The 22,385-nt window shown below is 41.6% G+C and overlaps 1 protein-coding gene across 1 annotated transcript in view; it reads right to left on the reverse strand.

The window, feature by feature from the left end:
- Nucleotides 1–19,818, reverse strand: part of pard6a (par-6 family cell polarity regulator alpha) — an 80,212-nt gene extending 60,394 nt beyond the window's left edge. The window contains exons 1-2 of the mRNA XM_073069917.1: nt 19,634–19,818; nt 18,766–18,988 (exon numbers count right to left, since the gene is read on the reverse strand). Of these exons, the coding sequence (XP_072926018.1) occupies nt 18,766–18,988; nt 19,634–19,696 (286 nt within the window). The 5' untranslated portion in view covers nt 19,697–19,818. The remainder of the gene's footprint in view (nt 1–18,765; nt 18,989–19,633) is intronic.
- Nucleotides 19,819–22,385: the final 2,567 nt, after the last annotated feature.

Raw genomic sequence — 22,385 nt, forward strand, 5'->3', positions numbered from 1 at the left:
CCCACAGTCCAATGATGTTATGGGTTAGTAAGTTTGTGGGCATGCTACACTGGCACCAGAACCATGTGACATTTGCAAGCTGACCCCAACACAACCCCGGACTGCTCTGGTCACCGATGCAAACAATTCGTTGGATGTTTCAAAGCTCACGTGACAGAAAATTCTAATTGTAAAATCTGACATTCTGATTGGCTGCAACACCATCTGGTATAGGTGGGGTGGGGGGTAGCTACTGCGTAGGACTGAAGAAAGCTCCATCGTAGATAGCAGCCGCTGCAGTATCCAAGACATCATCAAGGCGCTGTGCCTCGAAGGTGGTGTCCATCATTTAAGGACACCCATCACATGCCCTCTTCTCACTGTTACCATCAGCAAGGAGATACAGAAGCCTGAAGGCACACACTCAGCAACCCATAAAGACTACCACACTCACAGTTCTTATTGTGTATTGCAATGTACTGCTGCTGCAAAATTAACAAATTTCTTGACGTGTGCCAGTGATATTAAACCAAATTCTGATTTGAGACACACGAGATCACAAATTCTGGACTAGAAAATTTTGACCCTAAGCACCGACTGTCCATTTCCCTCTGAGAATACAGCCCGACCCACTGAGTTCCACAGCAGCTTGCTTTCTTTGCTTCAAAATATATTATTCCATCAAATAGCAAAATGGAATTCAGGTATTCAGATGGCTGATTACTGAGACAAATGAAAGGACTTGAATCAAATGTGGGTGGAGTTCAACTGAAACAATTATGAAGCCATCTTGACAGGACTATAATAATAAACTGTAATATCTTTTGTTGTAGCAAGATTCCAGAAGCAAGGTAACAAAGGAATTTCAGGTATTCATGTACAAGACAGACAAATCCAGATGGGTCTTAACTCCACCACTGCCAAACCCAATGCTTTTGTTTGAACTAGATTTCACTACCTAAATTTCAAGCAGCTGAACATCTCCTACCCAACTAGACACTCCTATACTCTGATCTTCTAAACAACTTCAGTCCTAATTGCTGAAAAAACAATAAGACAAAGGTAGTCCTGATGAAGGATCTTGGCTCAAAACATTCACTCTTTATGCCTTTCCATAGAGGCTGCCTGACCTGCCAAATTCCTCCATCATTTTGTGCATGGGCTACACTGGATTTTCAGCATCTTCAGAAATCTCATGGTAGTGATAGTAAAAGGGGTGTTCACGTATTGCCAGTTATATTTTCAGCCCTTCTAGCCTTATCGGTATCACTAACCAGTGAAGCATTTTCCACAGTTTGTAACTTCAGCTCGTCTGCAGTAAACATTGGTACAGTAAAAGCATTTTTACTATGAAAAGGGTAGTGCTCTGCAGCTCTCCAGATTTAAACTTCAACCCAAATGTCCCCTGCACCAAAGAGGAATTGCAAATATCTGCATGGAAATTAATTCTACCAATAAAGGTAACTAGCAACAAAAGTGCAAGAGCAGTTTTTCCTGATCACAAAGTTAAATGCAGCTTACCTGCCAGAAACCTGGCTCCCTGCTTTTAACCATTGACCAGACTAACTACCGACTACTGAAGCCAGAGGAGAGAAAGCAGGTAAATACTTCAGAGTCGAGAAACAGCTGTATGCCAGATGAAGAAAGATGCTGGGATCTTTCAGGAAAACACAACAACTGGTATATTACTAATAATACCAGGGAAGAAGAGACAAATAAACGGCAATTAAAACTATCAAATCTTGCCTACAATTATAACAAATATTGCTTAATTGCTGAGCAGGTTGATAGTAGTGTGAAAATAGGACCATTCATAAAATATGATGATATCAATGTAGTAATATTAAACCAATGTGTTGGAAATATTACACCTGCAAAGGATCAACAGCTGAATAGTTTAAAGGGTAGTAGCTGTTCTTGAACCTGGTATTACGGGACTTCAGGTTTCTGTACCCACTACCTAATGGCAGCTGTGAAATTACAGCATAGTGCAAACTGGTGGGAACCAGCTACAAAATACAAAACTGACAATACCATCCCATATCTATAATAATTTTTGTTTTTTATATAAAGGGTACAGCAACCATTAGAGCTGATGGATCAGAGCTGCAACAACCTAGCTTCAACTCTAACTTTTGGTGCTGAATGTGTGACATTATCAATGATACATGATTTTCCTCTGGTTTCCTCCCACATTCCAAAGCCAGGCAATTTGATTGGTTAATTGGTCACCATGACATCCTCATGTACAGGAGAGTGAAAATGGTCTCTTGGTCATTACAGACCATGATCATATAGCAGTCCTAATAACAGATAGTACATTTAATCTCAAGCTAAGGGGTATTAATTGAGAGAAAAGAAAAAGGATTTTTAGTCAATTGCTTATAAACCGACTTTACATTTAGAGAGCGTGGGAAGGAAATGACCAAAACTTTCCCATCCTGGATTTTTTTTTGGGGGGGGGGGGGGGGAAGGAACTAGCTCTCTTTTGCTTCGGGAGAACTATCAAGGAGCAAACAAGCCCCAGGTAGATCAAGTGGAAGCTCAGGACAACATTACAATCCTTCCAATAAACTTAAATCGAAAGTTATCAACATTTCTTTAAAATGCCTTCACACAAGGTAATCAACATTAGTTAGGGAAACCAGAGGCCCACGTTGGAGGATCAGAGGTGGAGAGGGTTAGCAACTTAAACTCCTGCATGTTACCATTTTAGAGGACCTGTCCTGGACCCAGCACACAAGTGCAATTGTGAAGAAAGCACAGCAGCTTCAGTCTGTTTCTGGATGAAGTTGCAGACTTGCAGCATACAGCACAGTCACTTAATCACACACAAAATGCTGCAGGAACTCAGCAGGCCAGGCAGCTTCATGGAAAAGAAAGTCAACAGTGGATGTTTCAGGGCAAGATCCTTGGGCAGGACTCCTTCACCATCACATGACTAATTTTTTACCCCATGCAAACAGCCACTGCAAGCTGCATCATTTAACTTCAACACTCTGAAATTCTCCCCAAGCCTCCAATTCCCCTTCAAAAGCCACCTTTGATCAAACAATTAGTCAGTTTTGCCTATATCACCACCTTTGGCTCGGGTACTTTCATTTCCTCCCTGACACCAGTGCAGTTTAAACTGTTCTACACTACAAATACAGCATCAAACATGGGGGTGGGGGGGAATGCACATCAAGGTTAGAGAAGTGTACATTAATTTTGAATAATCATATTTTTTAAACTAACAATGTACATTTCAACCTCCATCACATGGGCCCAGCGCATTTCTTATTCATCTGTGGCTCAAAACAACCCAACTGCTAAACATCATCTTCCATGCAAAGCCTGGATTATTGAATTAGTCTAATCTAACACATGCACTTGGTCAATAAATGGTCCTGGAGAGCACTCAGAACATCAAAACCTGGTGGAAATGGCTTTCAGCACACTTCGGCCTGTAAGAAACTCCTTTTCTTGATGGATGGACGGATAGATTGAATTACCTTGCTTTATCCAAACAGCAAACGCAAATTGGAAAACCTCACCGTCATGTTGTTAGTGGCTCGTTATCAGCTGCCCAGAAAATTTCTGTCGTGCATTTGAAGGTAGATTACTTGGCGAGTAAACCAGAGATCGTCAAAGAATCTGCAGTCCAAAGAATGTGGACTACAATATTTACCATTTAGAAATACAATTTGGAACAATCTACTGCCTATGCTTTCCAAATTTGTAAGTACAAGTCATGAACCTATTTTCACTAAAGAGTTCTAGTGTTGTGTAATATTGCACAAATTCAGAAATTCAAACTCCCGCTCAAATTATACTTTCCTTTTGTACTTTGTCCGGCCACAGTAGAAATGAACGGAGGTTTGTTGTTTCTGAGGAAGAAATAACCAAGGTTTCAGAGTACATTTATTATCAACGTATACAGAATACAGCTCAGATTAGTCCTCCTGTAAGCAGCCACGAAACAAAGAAACATCATCGAACCCGTTCAAGAAAATATCAAACACCTAATGCTTGGGAAAAGAGAACAAATTGCACAATTGGCTAAAAGTGAGCAGATATACTGTACATAATATTAAACCAAAGGTCCAGTAGTGCTGATGTAGTTCAGTGTCACACTGCTAGCCCACTGCAGGCAAAACATTCTTCACCGAAGCGTCCCAGACCACATCAATAACCTCAACCAAACTACTCCCAAAAAAAAAAAACAGCAAAAAGAGCAACCAGAATCCAGGAGCACAAGCAGATTGAACCCCCAAGTCCCCCAAAAACGAGTCCACAGCCTCTCCAATCAATCCTTGCAATGTGGATCCCCTCCTGCACTTTCCTCCAACAGCAGCTAGCGAGACGGGTCATACGCAGGCAGCCAGCGCCGAACACCTGCCTGCCCTGAGCTCTCATCCTTAACCTCGCTCGATGCCTCAGCCAGAGAAAAGGATTGGAGTTGACCAAGTGCTTGCACCCCATCTCCAGGCTTTCAGACAGCACACACCACTCCAAACCTCACCCAATTCCCTCAGTGAGGGCAAAGTGCCAGATGGCTCAAATGGTACAAAACACAATCAAAATGTAAACACAGGTTCCAATCAGTGTAGAATCATATTTGAAAGAAATAAAAGGTCATTTTGTGCATGGTCTACAGGATGTCGCCATTGGTTGCGTTGCTTGCTGGTGCCACCTTGAAGCCTTACAATGAATAGCTCAGAGAACATACAAAAGCCATGTAGTGACCAACTTGGGGTTAAACACTTACAGATGCTGTAACTGGAAGACTGGACATTATAGACTTTTCTGAAAAACAAATAAAATCACTTGTAACTAATAACTAAGGGAAAAAATTAATGCTGAGACAAAATTAGATTTTTGTGCCTGATGAAACGCAGAAGCCAGTGAAAGTTTTGTCTTTTATGTTATTTACTTGGCAATACAGCGTGGAGTCAGTCTTTCAAGCCAAGCGGCCCCAGCAACCCCACAAACCCGATTAACCCCAACCTAACCAGAGGACAATTTACAATGACCAATTAATCTACCCAGCAGGTCTTTGAACTGTGGGAAGAAACCCAAGCACCTGGGCAAATCCCACACATTCCACAGGAAGGATGGACATAGATTCCTTACAGAACAGTGCCAGAATTGAACTGCAAATTCCAGAAATGCCCAGAGCTGTAACAGAGCCATACTAACCGCTGGTACAAAGTTATTAGACTGGAACAGACACGATGCAGCCAGTTCCCAAAGGACCAACTGAGCCAACACTCCACACCAGAGCAGTATTCTGTGAGATTAGAGGAGACCACAAACAGCAGCCTGAGAATTCATCCTTGGGACATGAAGCATGCTTAAAATGTTTCTGTGATTAAGAAAAACAAACCCACTTAATCTTACAAGGGCAACAGTTCATTCTAATGAATAGGATTGGGCCAAATAAGAGACCGCTGATCTTCAGCTCAGCACTAGTTAGAGGTATGGAAGTTAGACCTACAAGGATGAAGGGTCATCTGCAGTTATTAGGGAATTCTTCGCCACGATTACTGTAATCCAGCTCACAGGGGCAACAAGTAAACTTTGTATGAGACGGCAAAGCAATGCCCTGATATATATTTTTTTTTAAGTCTGGGTTCAGGTCATGCTCTTCCTCATTCCTCTTTATTCTACTGACTTGGTCTTCCCTTCCTTCCCATTCACACATACCTGGATACAAAAACTTACGGAACTTGAGATACCAGAGGTATGAAACAGAGCAGCAATATATACCTAAACTCTGTTGATAACAATGCTGTTGCACAACAGAATGTCATGAACAAACACTTACTATAATTAGAGCACACCGCACCCTCTTGTGACTCCGTCACTGTTAACAATACACGAGTACGCCGTAAAAGCTATGATGCAGCAAAATGCAGAGACTGGCTGCCTGAGGAATGAGTCAATAAAAACCATTGCAATCAATGACATTTGTACAAGAATCAATGGCAACTGGAGTCATTAGTTTAGACCCCACCCAAAAATGTTCTTATGAATCTGTAGGTGTCTTAAGTAATTTAAAAGCACTTTGCAGCAAGTCGCTAGGTTAAGAAATTGATTCTTTCTTAAAGATGGCAATTTAAGAGACAGGAACTTAATGAATGGTCAATGCCAGCACAAAGCAATCTTAGCACCAAACTAAAACCTTGATCGGGAAGATTACAGCCCAAGCAGAATATGAAGACAATAGCAATTCCCTCCTCTAGTCCTCCAACTCAATTCAGCTCCATCAACATTTGTAAGGCTAAAGTGGTGTCATTGCTTGTCCTTATGGCCAGCATCTGACCTCACTCCCTTTACACTTGGTCCAAGGCTCTTTCACCCACGGATTTCACATTCCTTTCATTGATCAAATCCTTAATGATCTTTCCCTTCGATCTATAATCTACAAACAACCAACGTTAGCCATGTCATTTGTTAAACTTATGACCTAGTGTATAAAATGGTATATTATGGACATAAATTAGGAAGGCATCAGGCACTGGAAATCTACAGCTAAGAATATTCAAATTTACAATGTGCTTAAAGTGCCCTAGACACTTTCTGAAAATTGACTGAATGTAATTGTCAAGTAGTACAACTGGTTTTCAATTGAGGGGGAAAGACACAAGGATTCCACACAGCTCATGTCCTTTAGTAACACTCGAGTCCCAGAGCAAAGGGGTCAAATCCCACCCCGTGACTGGAGTACAAAAACCAAGACTGACAATCAAAAGTTCTGCTTAACTGGAGACACCCTTTCAAAAGGGTCATTAAACCAAAATGTCATCAGCTTTGCCTAGAACATAGACATCTACATCACAGGCCCTTCGGCCCACACTGTTGTGCTGAGCATACAATCTAGAAACTGCCTAGAGCTTCCCTGCTACATAGCCCTTCTACGCTCCATGTACCCATCTAAGAATCTCAAAAGATCCTATCGTGTCTGCCTCCACCACTGTCACCAGCAGTGCACGTCACACACCCACCACTCTAAAAACTTACCTCTGACACTGCCCCTTGTATCTACTTCCAAACACTTAAAAACTATGACCCCTCGTGTTAGCTATTGGGAAATAGCCCCTGGGAAAAAGCCTCTGGCTATCCACACGATCAATGCCTCTCATCATCTTATACACCTCTATCAGGTCACCTCTCATCCTCCGTCACCAGAGCAACAGGTTAGAAGATTTGGACTTAGTTGCCCAGTGTAAAGTGCAGGCAGGATGGTAGTGGAATGCTCCTCCTGTAGAACGTGGGAATTCATAGTCTCCCCGATGACTACACCTGCGGGAAGTACAGCCAAACCCAGCACATGAGAAACCATATTAAGGAGCTGCAGCCAGAGTTAGATGAGCTTAGGATCATCCAAGCAGCAGAGAAATTGATAGATATGACTTTTGAGCAGGTGGTTACACCTAGAGTTCAGAACTTGGGGAGTAGATGGGCGAACACAGAGGCAAGGGAGATAGAAGTCAGTGCAAGGTCCCCATTGGACATGGCCACTCCCCTCAGTAACAGGTATACCGCTGTGAGGGGGGGGGGGGTGAAATGACCTATCTGGGCAAGGCAGCAGCCAGCCAGCCCAATAGCACTGTGGTTGGCTCAGAGCCTCAGAAGCCTAGGGTGAAGTCAGGCTAATCAATAGTCAGGGGGGCAGATAGGAGATTCTGCAGCAGCAAGAGACACGTCGGGACAGTGTGTGACTCCTGGGTGCCAAGGTCCAGGATGTCTGAGGGGTTGCAGAATTTTCCTGAAAGGTCGTGGTACATGTAGGCAGGAGAGGGGCTAGAGGTCTGCACGGCAAGTTTAGGGAGTTAGGAAAGAGGCTGAAGAGCAAGACTTCCAAGGTGGTAATCTCCAGATTACTCCCGGTGATCACACCCAGACATCAGAAGAGGAAAAAGCACAGACCCCTCATTGCAGGACCAATGGCTTATAACAGGGGTGTCAAACTCATTTTAGGTCACGGGCCGGATTGAGCAAAATGCAGCTTCATGCGGGCCGGATCAGTCGGACGTGTGCGAACGCAGCTTTCGTTGCCTCCGTTTTTTCAGCCTGCTCTCATGTGTCTCAGTCTCTGCTATAACTACAAAGTGTTTCACTTTACAAATTCCGTTTCTTATGAAGAAGACTGCCGAGCAAGACTGCCGAATAAACACTAAAAACCCTGAAAACCTGGTACCTGAATAAACTCAGCATTAGCCATATCATACGCCATAGGCGCTTTGATTACTGGGGCCAACTTTAATAGTAATTAGATATTATCTCGCGGGCCAAAGATAATTCCACCGCGGGCCGGATTTGGCCCGCGGGCCTTGAGTTTGACATATATGGCTTATAACAACTATTGAATGAGGTCAATGGGGGTTAAAGTCAAGGAAAACCCTATCTTTACTCTCACTACTCATCTTCCCTTCCAGAGAAACAAGAAATGGAACTGGTCTGGTTAACAACCCAGCCAACAACGGAGCAGGGAGAAAATTAAGAGAACTCGAGCACACAGGATGATTTTGATACAACTACAATGCAGAGAAACTTCACCGTGGACAGCCCCAAGCTCAGCTGCAAAAAGAGGGTTGGGCAGGAGGCTAGCAAACTCATCTCATAGAACCCCAGAACTACAGAAACGCCAACAGAAGCTCTTAAGACCTTATCCCTGGGAGAGAAAGAATGTTTTCCTAGAAGATGTATGAAGTCACGTGGTGAAAGGTGAAGCAGCAGGACCTTTTGGCCCACACAGAGAACTCTGGGAAGTTGCTGTTAGTGGCCTGTGGCCTAGTAGGGGGTGATGTGCTCAAGACAAGGCAGAGAGAACAGAATGGAGTCCTCACAGGAAGCACAGTGTCTGAAGTGCAGTCAAGGAACAAGTGAGCCTACGGGCCTATTATAGATACTGGTCAACTTATTCCCCGAACCAGAGAAATTCTGAAAAGGGACCACATGAAATAAAAAAATGTTTCAGGTGGAAATTGGTATCAAAAGAATGTGCAAGAGCTATGGCAGGAATAGAAGGATTTTCCATGGGTGGACTAAAGTGACTGGTTGAGCCTTTGGTCAAGGAAGCAGCAAAGTTCCCAGCCTTTCTGTGACATGGAGGGACACAGGGACTGGATGCCCACCAGACTACCAGTGTGGTCAAGAAACTGAAACCCTGCAGAAATCTTCACAGGCCATCATCTGAATGATGATGTAGATCGGATGAGATTGGACAAAAGATGAAATAATGGAGGTTTGAGGTAGAAGAAACTAGTTTTTGTGGGACAAGATCAGGCAAAAGGTCAACTTGGACAGTCTCTGCAGACGGTGCTAATCTTGTACAGGACAAGAAAATAGTTAATGCAGAACTCAGCACAGATCTGTGTGTAACAAACGATCATACTGTGCACCTTTGTTACAACTACAACAATGTACAAAGTTTTGCACTTTAAATATAGAGTGCCTCAAGACCCTGAGCAGTGTAAACACTGAATCAACAGGAAATATTACAGAAGATGACCATTGAATACTTCACAATGAGCGGAGAGAATTAGAGAATTTCAGAACAGCTAGTGGTATAAAGTCTGAGAAAGCCAGAAAAGAAGAAACACCAAGAGAACAATTCTAAGTTAAAGTTATCACATCAAGTGAAAAGAATGACAGTCAATGAAAAAAAACAAGTTTAATTGCTTTCTAAATGTCAATAGCTCACCCCCAGGTCTGGACAGAGAATACCTGCAATTCTAGCTTTGGAAATTGACTTAAAGGACTCAATTACTGGGCCTCTAGCCTTTTCCTGGAGAGTATCACTGTTCACGTGCAGATGAGGTTTTGCATCCTCTTCATTTACTGAAGGTCAACTCACAGCTGAAACAGCATGCCAACCTTTCATGATGAAATGACATCATACAAGCTCAACTGGAAGTATAAACTGAAGATCTGTAAGATTGAAGTATAAATATTATCAATGAAACTGCATTCCTTGGGGAAGGTTAAGTCATTGCTCGCAAATACTCAACAATTTAAATGTTGACGTACTATGTTAGATGTATTTCAGAGGGTAGACAGTAACTTTCAGGGTACATTTAACAAGAGATGATCAGGCAGCAGAGTCAAAAGAGTCCAAGGCATTTCAGGGGGTTAAAATGGATCCAGAAGTGAATTTGCTCAGTGCCTTTAAGAATCTGGTAGGTAATACTGAGGCACATTTAAGCAGATAATTTAGAAAGCAATAGTGGAAGAAATACTACAAGACTTTGCAGTTGTGGTTAGCTACATTTTGCTTAGCTAAAAGCCAATTCATGAATGTGTCCATGAATGGAAACAAGATCTTAAAACAGACAAGGAACATTTGATTAGTGGCAAAATCTTGTTTCCAAAATTCTACTTGATAAATACGAAAGCCAATTTCTCCCAGAAGCCAACAACATTACGCAAACTTTAAGCATACTACATTCACCAATTTTTAAAAGGGCATAAATAAATACGAGGTTTCAGTACCATACACAATCAAAGATTGCAGATTTCCTCCCAGGGAGGGAACGAAAAACAAATCCAAACTGTAAATACTGAAATTACGTGCATATTTGATATATTGTTGCCTGCGTTACCAACTGAAATTTTGGCTCCAAGTTTCAGAATGAAAATGGCAAATCATAGACTCTTGAATGCAGATATTTAACATTATTCCCAATGCTTGTTTAGCATTTGCATAGCATCTTTGACAAACTAAAGATTAGCCACCGACAAAAATTAGCAGCTAATTTGGTCACAGCCAGTAATAGAATGGTGGTCAGGTCACCTATTCCAATCATGTTGGTTGAAGGAAAGATTTAAACAGGACAGCAGGGTAACCCTGTTCAACCCATGGCCAAAATATTCCACATTATACACTTTTAAGAGTTTACCCAAAAAAGTCAGCTCCTACAGCATAACAGTACAGAAACAAACATCTATTAACATTTGAGCCAGGCTTAGTCTCAGCGAAGGAGATGAGCCAACAACCTGAGTGCTACCAGCCAGTCACAAGCTCAATAATGGAATGCAGTTTGACCACTAGCTACAGAGAACAATTCTCCCAAAAGGAGTATTCACACCCACTGGAGGAGCAGCAAAGTGCCTCCCAACTACAGAAGTACACTGAACAATAGAACATTTTAGAACATACCGCCTAGGTAGCCACTTACAGAAGGAAGATAAATATTGATAGAAGGCATATTCAGGTAGCTAAACAGAAGGGAGCTTTTAACTTGTTTGTTGTGTTCCATTAAAATGGGCAGGACAAGTGAAAAATAAATTCCAAGCACATATAAATCGTCCAGTGGTCAATATTGAACTGAAATCCAGAACAGTCTCTGCAACCACAAAGTCTGCATTGTAATTAAAAATCACTCAAGTGTGACACAGACTGCCTTTGGCCACACTTAATACAGGAATATAGTGTAAAAGAAATAGATCCTAGTGTTGTCCCCCTCCACCTACAAAAAAAACAAAATTAAGTTTGTTGTAAAATATTGTTCCCTTGACACTTACTCATCAGCGTGCCATTCAAGTCCATTACGTTCTGTTCAGGATTGTTATGGGCTACTCTGTTCCATTCCCTTCAAGGTCTCAAAAGTAAAATAATTTAACCATACAAAAACTTATGGATACCAAGGACAAATTTTACAACTGACACTTTCAAACACCAGCAAGAGATTTACTTGCTTCACAGGCCAAAAATCACCCACTACCATCACTTCCACCCCAGAGATCAAGACTGGTTCTTTTTGGGTGGGGGTGGAAATTATCATGCAAATCAATATTCATATCATATATGCAAGATAAAACACTAAAAGTTTGGTTCTTCCCCTATACAGAAAACGGTACCCAGTACTCCAAACCACAAAAGCTTTGAGCTTTTTTTTATATAAAGCGGTGTCTATAACAACAGTGCAGCATGTTAAGTGACATGATCTTTTGCTGTGTCCAGAACTGATTTGTGCAGCAAATGGTCAACATGACAACAGAAGTCATTTTCCCCAAAATCTAGAAATGAGATTTCATTCCCAATTTTTTAAAACCACTATTCATCAAGTTATTGCTCCTCTAACTCTATCTGCTTAAAAAGTTGTAATAAGCAAAAAAAAAATTGTCACTGCCCATTTTGATTACTAGATTGTTTGATTTAATTCACATCAAGGATGTCAACCAAGGATTGCTTACACCAACAGTGAATCTCCAGTTTCATTATGCCATGCAAGTCCATTATTACCTTTACTAGCTGTGATCATATAAACAAAATGAAAAATAACATCCTTATTAATAAATTACCTTTAACAAAATTCATAAAATGTTCCAATATTGTCCACACTGCAGGTTTTACCTATAGGAATGCACTGCAACCATAATTTCATCTAAATGCATTAATGGCAATGTCACAATATAATATAGCCTTCAACTTGAATTACTCCAGCATTTGTACAAGTGGACACCTTGGCAGTTTCAGTGCAGGGAACCCAAAAGACAAGACTTCATCAATTTGTTCCCAGGGTCGACATTTTCCAATGTTTTGGGTCCAGATTGAGAAACATTTACAGGCATACTTTGATAGGTAACATCACTTCACAAATTAATCACTGCAATTAAATATTAAGAGCAGCAATTTTTTTTGATGTACCATGCTCATGAAGTCTGTAGCCACATAGCAACAAGTTGCTGTTTTACCAAGACCTGCATTCAAAAATTTGTGTTTGCAGAACTGCCGTCTGGCATGCACGCCAGTGAAAAGCTCTCCAGAAGATCCAGAATGCATCATCTCATTCAAATGGAAAAAATAGCTTTAAAGTTGTTATAAACAATATCCAGCAAAAACTATACAAGTCAAAATACACTAAAATAAACCCAATATTCAAAGGCAACACAAGTGAATCTGCAGATGCTGGAAATAAATAAACACACAAAATGCTGGTAAAACTCAGCAGGCCAGACAGCATCTATGGGAGGAGGTAGTGACGACGTCTCAGGCCGAAACCCTTCATCAGGAGTGAAGTAACATGGGAGTTGTTATTTGTGATTTTTATAAATGACCTGGACGTAGAGGCGGGAGGATGGGTAAGTAAGTTTGTGGATGACACGAAGATTGGAGGAGTTGTGGATGGAGCTGTAGGTGGTCGAAGGTTACAAGAGGATATAGACAGGCTGCAGAGTCGGGCAGAAAAATGGCAGATAGAGTTCAATCTAGACAAGTGTGAGGTGATGCATTTTGGAAGGACAAACCAGAAGACTGAGTACAGGATTAATGGTCAGTTACTTAAGAGTGTGGATGAACAAAGGGACCTTGGGGTTTCAATCCGAACATCCCTCAAGGTCGCTGCGCAGGTTGATAGGGTAGTTAAGAAGGCCTATGGGATGCTAGGCTTCATTAACAGGGGGATTGAGTTCAAGAGTAGAGAGGTCATATTGCAACTCTACAAATCTCTGGTGAGACCGCACTTAAGAGTATTGTGTTCAATTCCGGTCACCTCATTATAGGAAGGATGTGGAAGCTATGGAGAGGGTGCAGAGGAGATTTACCAGGATGTTGCCTGGTTTGGAGATCGAGTCATATGAAGCAAGGTTAGCAGAGCTGGGACTTTTCTCTTTGGAGCGTAGAAGAATGAGAGGGGACTTGATAGAGGTCTACAAGATTATGAGAGGCATAGATAGAGTGGATAGTCAGTACCTGTTTCCCAGGGCACCAATAGCAAACACCAGTGGGCATATGTACAAAATTATGGGAGGGAAGTTTAGGGGAGACACCAGGGGTAAGTTTTTTTTCCACAGAGGGTTGTGAGTGCCTGGAATGACTTCCCAGGGATGGTGGTGGAGGCTAAGACATTAGGGGTATTTAAGAGCCTCTTGGACAGGCACATGGATGAAAGAAAAATGGAGGGTTATGGGGTAGTGTGGGTTTAATACTTTTTTTTAAAAAAAAAGGATTATATAGGTCGGCACAATATGGAGGGCTGAAGGGCCTGTACTGTGCTATAGTGTTCTACGGTTCTAAGTTTCAACTGTGCCTCAGTTCATCCACACCGAGTTTTCATCCCAGCCAAGTTACTAAGAGAGGGAAAAAAAAATCTGCCCTGACTCTCAAGTGCATTACTAATAGAGTAATGCTTTTTTAGGAGAGGTCATTTTTTGCACAAGGTATCGTACTAAATCCCTTCCTATTCTCCTCAGCTCTTTACAGAATCCTGTACTATTTTAAAAAGAGCAAATTGTCAATACCTTGGCCAATTTATCATACCGCTGCATACAAAATGTTTCATGCTTTGTAGTAGTGATTACATAGAGTCATACCACACAGTACTTGCCTTTCAGCCCAACTGGTCTATGCCAAACAAATAATTCACATCTAAGCTAGTCCCAGTTGCCTGCAACTGACTCATATCCCTCTAAAACAGGGGTGTCAAACTCATTTTAGGTCACGGGCCGGATTGAGCAAAATGCAGCTTCATGCGGACCGGATCAGTCGGACATGTGCGAACGCAACTTTCGTTGCCTCCGTTTTTTCAGCCTGCTCTCATGTGTCTCAGTCTCTGCTATAACTACAAAGTGTTTCACTTTACAAATTCCGTTTCTTATGAAAAAGACTGCCGAACAAACACTAAAAACCCTGAAAACCTGGTACCTGAATAAACTCAGCATTAGCCATATCATACGCCATAGGCGCTTCGATTACTGGGGCCAGCTTTAATAGTAATTAGATATTATCTCGCGGGCCAAAGATAATTCCACCGCGGGCCGGATTTGGCCCGCGGGCCTTGAGTTTGACATATATGCTCTAAACCTTGCCCATCTGTGCACCTGTCCAAGTTTGAAAATATTGTTAGTGTACTTCTCAACCACTGTCTGGAAGCTCATTTAATTTACTGACCACCCTCTGGGTGAAAAGCTACCCCTTAGGTATAGATCAAATCTCTCCCCTTAAACCAACGCTGTCAAGTTCTTGTTTCCCCAAAAGACTGAGCACATTCACCCCATGTCCCTCCTGATTGTCTACTCCATTCCAAGTCCCCAAACTGCCCAGCCTCTCTCCATAACTCAGTCCGAGTCCCAAAACATCCCTTTTGAATCTCCTCTACACTCATCAACTTAGTGACACCTTCCCTCTCGCAGGGGGACCGAAAATAAACACAAAATTCCAAATGTGGCCTCACCAACATTTTGTACAATTGCAACACATCATCCTGACCTCGTGCTCCATGCCCTGATTGAAGGCGGACAGCATGCCAAAAGCCACTTTCACCATCCTGCCTACCTGCAACACCAGTAACAAACTCAGAGAACCATGTACTTGCACTCCTAGAGTCCTCTAGTCCACAACACTCCCCAGGGCCCTACCATTCACATAGTCCTAGGACATAAAGGGTACCGTTTTAAAGAGGAAAATCCTGTCTTTGAAAACCTCAAAATATACAAACTGAATGTGGATTACTAAATCTGGATGTACCGACAAGACTTGACAAGAGTATTAATGCCAAAGATGTTTCAGATAAATCGTTTTCCATGTATGCTCATTCACTACACTGCCTGCACAATATATCAACTAAATCAAATTGTCAGGTCAGTGCAAGTAAATTATATTGTTTCCAGCTTCCCTTGATCACAGGTAGCATTGACAGTTTTACAATGATAGCAATATTTTAAAATCAACTCCACATCAGCTTTATGTGCAGAGGAATGACAAAGGGATTGAGAAAACCATTGACTCAGAAAGGAAATACATCATGGAAGGCCGACTCTGACAGACAATCCATAAATCAAAATAAACATTCAAATCCAGTAACAAACTCAGATGAAATTTAGGACACAAGCCAAGATTTCCAGGACTGTAATCCCATCCATACATTGGACATTTTTGTTCATAAAAGTCTGCCATTCATCTGTTGTAAATTGGTGAGAAGTGAGGAAAAGAGACCATTGCTATTTTTAATCTAACAACCATCAAGAAATTCAGTCATACAGAATAAATCATTCCTGCCAAGTAGTTTTATGTCTACAGCATTGCTACATTAGCTAATTAAAGTACTTGAAGACAGAGTGCCATGGGCTTTTAAAAGGTCAGGAGTCACCAAGCATGGGATGCCCTGCATCATCAGCAAACATTACACTTAAGCACCTACAATTTGAAAGACAAACTGCAGCCCGCTGGTACACTTCATACAATTACTTCCATACTCCAGCAGTAACACACCGAATGTAGCTTCTTTCAACAGAAAAGGACCCCAAAGCACTTAATGTAAGATATATTAATGAGCTCAGATTGTGTTCAGTATGCTCCAATTTAGCAAACTGTTAAGCATTTCAGATAATGTTTTAAAAAAAGACTTTGCTCTTCTCAAAAAAAATGTAATACATTTTAAAATACAAAATGTAAAAAGGGAAAATAATTTAAATGAAATTGTCATAAGTACTTTGGGACTTGGACAATAACTGATAAAAGTGGCCAACATCAAGAGAAAGTTACAAGTTTCCAGAGAAAATGAGTTTCACAGGGAGGTGTAACAGAGGCTGCAGAAATGGATACTGCAACAACTGGACTGCTGCAAAGCTTAAAGCTACTTTGATATTACAATGTGTAAAGAAATCAGCATTTTGACAGTGCCACCAGCATCCTGTGTGGTATTCTTCACTGAAAGAACAGTTGCAGCTGTAGTGGTTCTGTACTCTCAACCTAACTTCAGGTGAAAAATGTCAACATGTTCAGGGGGAACCAATCACAAAATTCTGAATCCCGATCATAAAAATTGTGGGAAACAATGCTGACAGATTTAGATGCTGGCACAAGGTAAATTTTGCCAATTTACCCTTGATACATTTATAATAGTTAAGTCAAACTTAAAGCAAGCTAGCAAAAGGTTTATTATCTCATGAAAAGTTGAGTGAATATTACATTCACCTAGTGAGCACGAGTACAGGCAATAATAACCTTCAGAGTTCCTTGTCACATTTTCCCCAGAAAGTTTGTGTAACAGACATCTGGGGGAGAAACATCCACAAAGTTATTTGACTATACTTGGATTCTATATTGGTTTGACAAATTGGAGGTTCTTCATTACATCTTCAATAACATTTTTCAAGCATCTCCAAGCACATAGGCTTTCTGAATATCTACCACTGCATTCTTGAATCTTGGAAACTACTTGCTTACCGACCAGAAAGGCATTGCAAATAATTAATTATATTAAAACTACTAAACATTTTATCATGCCAGCCTTTCTGATTTAATCAATCAGAAATACACAACAGGAAGTTGGGAAAACACCTCAGTCTTTCTATGTCTAATAGGATGGCAGCACTCAGTGAGGGAAAACTTATTGCAACATAGTTCATTCAGAAATGTGAATGCTCAAGACATTCACAAATAATATGCAACATCCTTTCAACATCAAACACTAAAAGAAGTTTTGCTTACTTTATCTTCAATACTATTCACTAAATGACTTTGAATGGAATGACAAATTCACCTAACAAGATAATATTCAATTAAAATCTAATTTGCAAACTAATTATAATCCAAGTTTTTTTTTTACAACTCCAACACCTCCTTTGCCCACTAAATGGTCTCTAATAGAATCTAAAACTCCGCGCCAGCGATATGAAACCACTTTGCTATTGCTGCATACAACAGCGGAAATAAAAAGTTCAGAAGTGGCAACATGGTTCGTGCCTCAGACTGTACAGGCAATAGGCAAATGTGTCATCCACAGCTGTGTCCGAATAAGGTTGAGGCTGTGGGAGGTAGAGGAGATCTCTTAAGGAGGTTACTTGGTTTCAAAGTTTGCTGCCCCCACCACAATCGATTTGAGCAAATTGCTCAGTTCATCCATTCCTTACAATACTGGGAAGGGGGGGGGGGGGGAGGAAAGAGATGAAGGAACAGGAGAATCTATCAACATGCTGCAAAGAAAATTTTACAGGAATCCTTCTTGCACAATGCAAGTTTCAGTAAAGCCTCTGACCCACTCCCATTTCAGAAAGCTTTTACTTCTTAATTGGTTTCTAACCTCATCACCCCTAAGACCATAAAATACAAGAGTAGAATTCCGCTACTTGGCCCCATTGAGTCTGCTCCACCATTTGATCATGGCTGATTTATTATCCCACTCAACCCCATCCCACTGCCTCCTCCCAGTAAGCTTTACCATCCCTCCCGTTTGAAAAGGTAAGCTTCAATTCACCATGGGAGGAACATGCAATTGGTTATCCAAACAATCTTTGGGATGATTTATTAGGACCCAATCAATGAGTTTTTTTTTAAAAAAAGCAAGTAAACTGTTTAACCCTAAAAACCAAATAAACTTATGCATGTCAGTTTGCAGCCATTTAATGCACCCATTTCTAGCATTAGTAAGTGGACCAGGTGACTCAATATGCCTTGTGTGCTAAAAATAGACAAAATTGTAACATGAACAATAGAGAAAGATTTTGCTAAAAATAGCATTCATTGTAAGTAACTACGTGCATTACTATTCCTTCTGGCTATTTTGCAAGAAGTTAAAGATTTAGCCGGATTCTTCCTACGACTGAGACCGTTTAGTGGGCAAAGAAGGTGTGGGAGTTGTAGGATACAGCGCACATTTAGAACAAGAAGTGATTATGGCGCATTACATTATTGAGTGCTTGAGAGGGGCGACTATATATCGTCACACAAAATATCAAGGCACTATCGGACTCTGTGACACTAGTTATACAGTACGTCTCAATATTGTGTTTACGGGATACAGTTCCAGCACCAGCCTTTTAATGGAAGGTCGCAGTTAGTCACGTTTTTTGACTTACCGCGTCTCTGAATGATGACTCGCAGTAAAGGGTTGGCAGACGAGACCGCTTTGTGATAATTGTCATCGTTGTTAATGGGTAGTAAATCCCCGTGGATATCGGTATACCCCAACAATACGTCCACGTGTGGTATCTGATGGACGGCTTGAATCAGCTGGTAAAATTCCTGAAACCCTCCAATGTTGGAACGCTTTAGAGCGAATCTTCGGAATTCGGCATCGAACTGTGGGAGGGAAAACGGAGTTTCCAGCACCTGCATCCTTAACACGCCGAGCCAAACAGGCTTACACCGGATTAAAACAACACCAATCCAAAAATATTGCTTTAAAAAAATCAGATTGTAAATCTAAAAAAATTATTCCAGGAGCAACATTTCAAATATTTTATAACATGTAATATCATTAAATATGGCTCCAATATTAACAGCCAATAATGAGAATTATGCTGGCGAGAAATGGACACCATTGCTTAAAGAGTGCCCAGAAAGGACTGAATGACAATTGACAGAAATATAAAGAGTCGCAATTATAAGAATCCGCCACATTTCTACGTCTTGGGTTTTTTTTAAAGGTAGGTGAGGTTTGTTTACATCAATAGCGGATCAATTCGACCCGAGGAACAGCGCAGCGCAAGTAACCGTGGTCCGCACGCATTTACGAATATAACACACGCAATCACTGGAAAACATCCAAAAAAACCGAGAGAACAATTGAACTCTGGCTCGTTTTGTTGCATTGTTACATAACCTGAACCACCTTACGTTATTATAAAAACTCACGGTAATATATGGGGTTTAATAATACACGACCAATTCAGCCCTTGAGAGAAACAAAGTTACATAATACATCAAGCAATTAATAAATTGTACCTTGCTTTTCACTTCGATAAGATTGTCTACTGTTCTGGCGGGTGTCCTGTGATGCCTGGACATGATCTCTCAGTGCTTCCCACCGGTTATACGCGAACCATGCACCGCCGAAACTCCACTGCAGGTAGCTGCACTGTTACAGTATAGAACTGATTCCTGCAAGAACACCACTTATCCACCGTACGGTCCCGACGTCACTGCGCGATGACGACTCCCGCCTCCTGAAATTAATGAATGGCTGCTGTTGGGAACAGAGGCGGGGCCAGAACAGGTGTCATTGGTACGTCATCAAGAATGTTGCTGTCAAGTAACGATGGCAACAGTAGAACGCGATTGTATGTATCATTTGGCAAGAATTTTTCAGATCAGTCGCTTCCAGTTACGTGTAAGGAATGAAAAGTTCGCTTCCCAGGTTAAATCCTCTTACTGAGTCTTTCAAATAAACACCAGAAGGAAATATGCATTTATGTGTTATTTCATCATGCCTTTCCTGAAATATTTCAAACTTCTTAATGTAATATTAACAAGCAATTCGGACTTATTAAAGTAAAAATGACTGCTATGTTTGTATAAAACAAGTTCTTCTAGGTAGCAATATGATCAACATGCAGAGTTAAACGTAATACTATCCCCAATCCCTCCAACTCCCCGTCCCCTCCCAACGTGCTCATTCGATGCGACCAGAAGATTCGGACAGAACGACAAATAATTTCAGGCGACCAGCCAGTGTTAATAAAGCTGCTGATAGCCTTATCGCTGTTGGAGAGGAGCCAGTTGCGTGAGTGGTTTCACATGCAAGGTAAGATGACTGAATACATCTTCAAAAGCCAGCCTACCTAATGACTGGGACTACTACCAAATGTTCATACTCTCTACCACGCCCCCGCGCCCACAGCAAAACTGAAAATCTCATACTCAAACTTTACAATGTACACACACCATCATCTGAGCTTGATCTGTTATTGGCCAAGTCATGCTGGTTATGATATTTGCCTTCACCCCATGCTCTCACTGTCATAACAGGGATAGGGCTCCCCTTGTCCTTACCTAGGACCCCACGAGTCTTCGTATCCAACACATCATTCTCCGTGACTTCTGACATCTCCATTGGGATCCTATCACCAAGCACATCTTTCCCTGTTCACCCCTCCATTGGGATCTCTCTCTACATGACTCCTTTGCCTACTTGCCCCTCACCTCCGATCTGCCTCCCGGCACATCCCTGCAAGCATAACAAGTCCCACACCTGCCCCAGTATCTCCTCCGTCAGCACCATTCAGGGTCCCAAACAGTCCTTCCAGGTGAGGTGGCACTTCACCTATGAGTCTGTTGGGGTTATCTATCTTATCCAGTGTTCCCACTGCAGGCTCTTCATCAGTGAGACCTGAAGTAGACTGGGGACTGATGCTTTATAAAGCACCTTTGTTCTGTCCACTGCAAAAGATAGGATTTGCCGATGGCTCTTCATTTCAATTCAATTTCCAAGTCCTACGCTGACATATCTGTCCACAGCCTCCCCTACTGCTAATGATAAGGCCAAATTCAAGTTGGAGGAGCAACACCTCATATTCTGTCTGGGTAGCCTCTAGCCTGATGGCATGAACATCGATTTCCCCAACTTCTGGTAATTTCTCCCCCTCTCTCTTGTTTTTCCCCCCACTTCCTATCCTGTTTATCCTCTCGTCCATTCTCTTCTCCTCACGTGTCCATCACGTCCCTCTGGATCCCATCCTCCTCTCCTTTCTTCCATGGTCCACTGTCCTCTCCTATCAGACTCCTTCTTCAGCCCTTTACCAAAAACAGCTATCCCCTCACCCACCCACCTCCTCCGTCAGCTCATTTCACCCATAATCTGCTAATTTGTACTCCTCACCCTCCCTCCCATTTTCTTATTCTGGCTTCTGCCCCCTTCTTTTCCAGTCCTGATGAAAGGTCACAGGCTGAGATGTTTATTCTACTCCATACATTCCCCTTCCTGACTTGCTGAGTTCCTCCAGCATTGTATGTGAACCACTAACTTTGTTTGGACTTCCAGATCACAACCCTGAATCCTCTCTCCACCTTACATTGCACGCCTCCCCCCAATCAATGGATTCATCTGATGGCAGCACCAATACCAGACCCTGCCTGTTTGTGTCCCTGTTCACTCAATCGAATTGTGTCTGATTCAGACTTCAAATTCCTAGCATCCACCATCTTGCAACAGAGCTTTTTATAGTATTTCATTAAGTAAATCAATAAGATTGGAAGAGTGCAGAGAAAATATACAAGGACGTTACCAGGACTTGAGGATCTGATTATAGGGAAAATCTGAATAGGATTGGACTTTATTCCCTGGAATGTAGGAGAATGGGGGGAGATTTGATAGAGGTATACTAAATTATGAGGGTATAGATAGAGTAAATGCAAGCAGGTTTTTTCCACTGATGTTGGATGTAACTAAGTGCTCCAGAACTCACTTCTTGCCATTTGCACATTTTGTTCTTTTTTTTGCATTGGGTGTTTGATGTTTTTCTAAGAAGAGGTTCCATGGTGTTTCTTTGTTCCATGGCTGCCTGAATCTCAGAGCTGTATTCTGTGCACATACTTTGAAAATAAACGTATTTTGTACTTTGAAGTTAAGGGTGAAAGGTGAAATGTTTAAGGTACATGAATGAGAGGGCTATGTTCTGGGTGCAGTTTGATGGAACTAAGCAGATTAATAGTTCAACATGCACTAGATGGGCCAAAGGGCCTTTTTTCTGTCCTGTAT

Source organism: Hemitrygon akajei, chromosome 17, assembly GCF_048418815.1.
Source record: "Hemitrygon akajei chromosome 17, sHemAka1.3, whole genome shotgun sequence".
NCBI lineage: Eukaryota > Metazoa > Chordata > Chondrichthyes > Myliobatiformes > Dasyatidae > Hemitrygon > Hemitrygon akajei.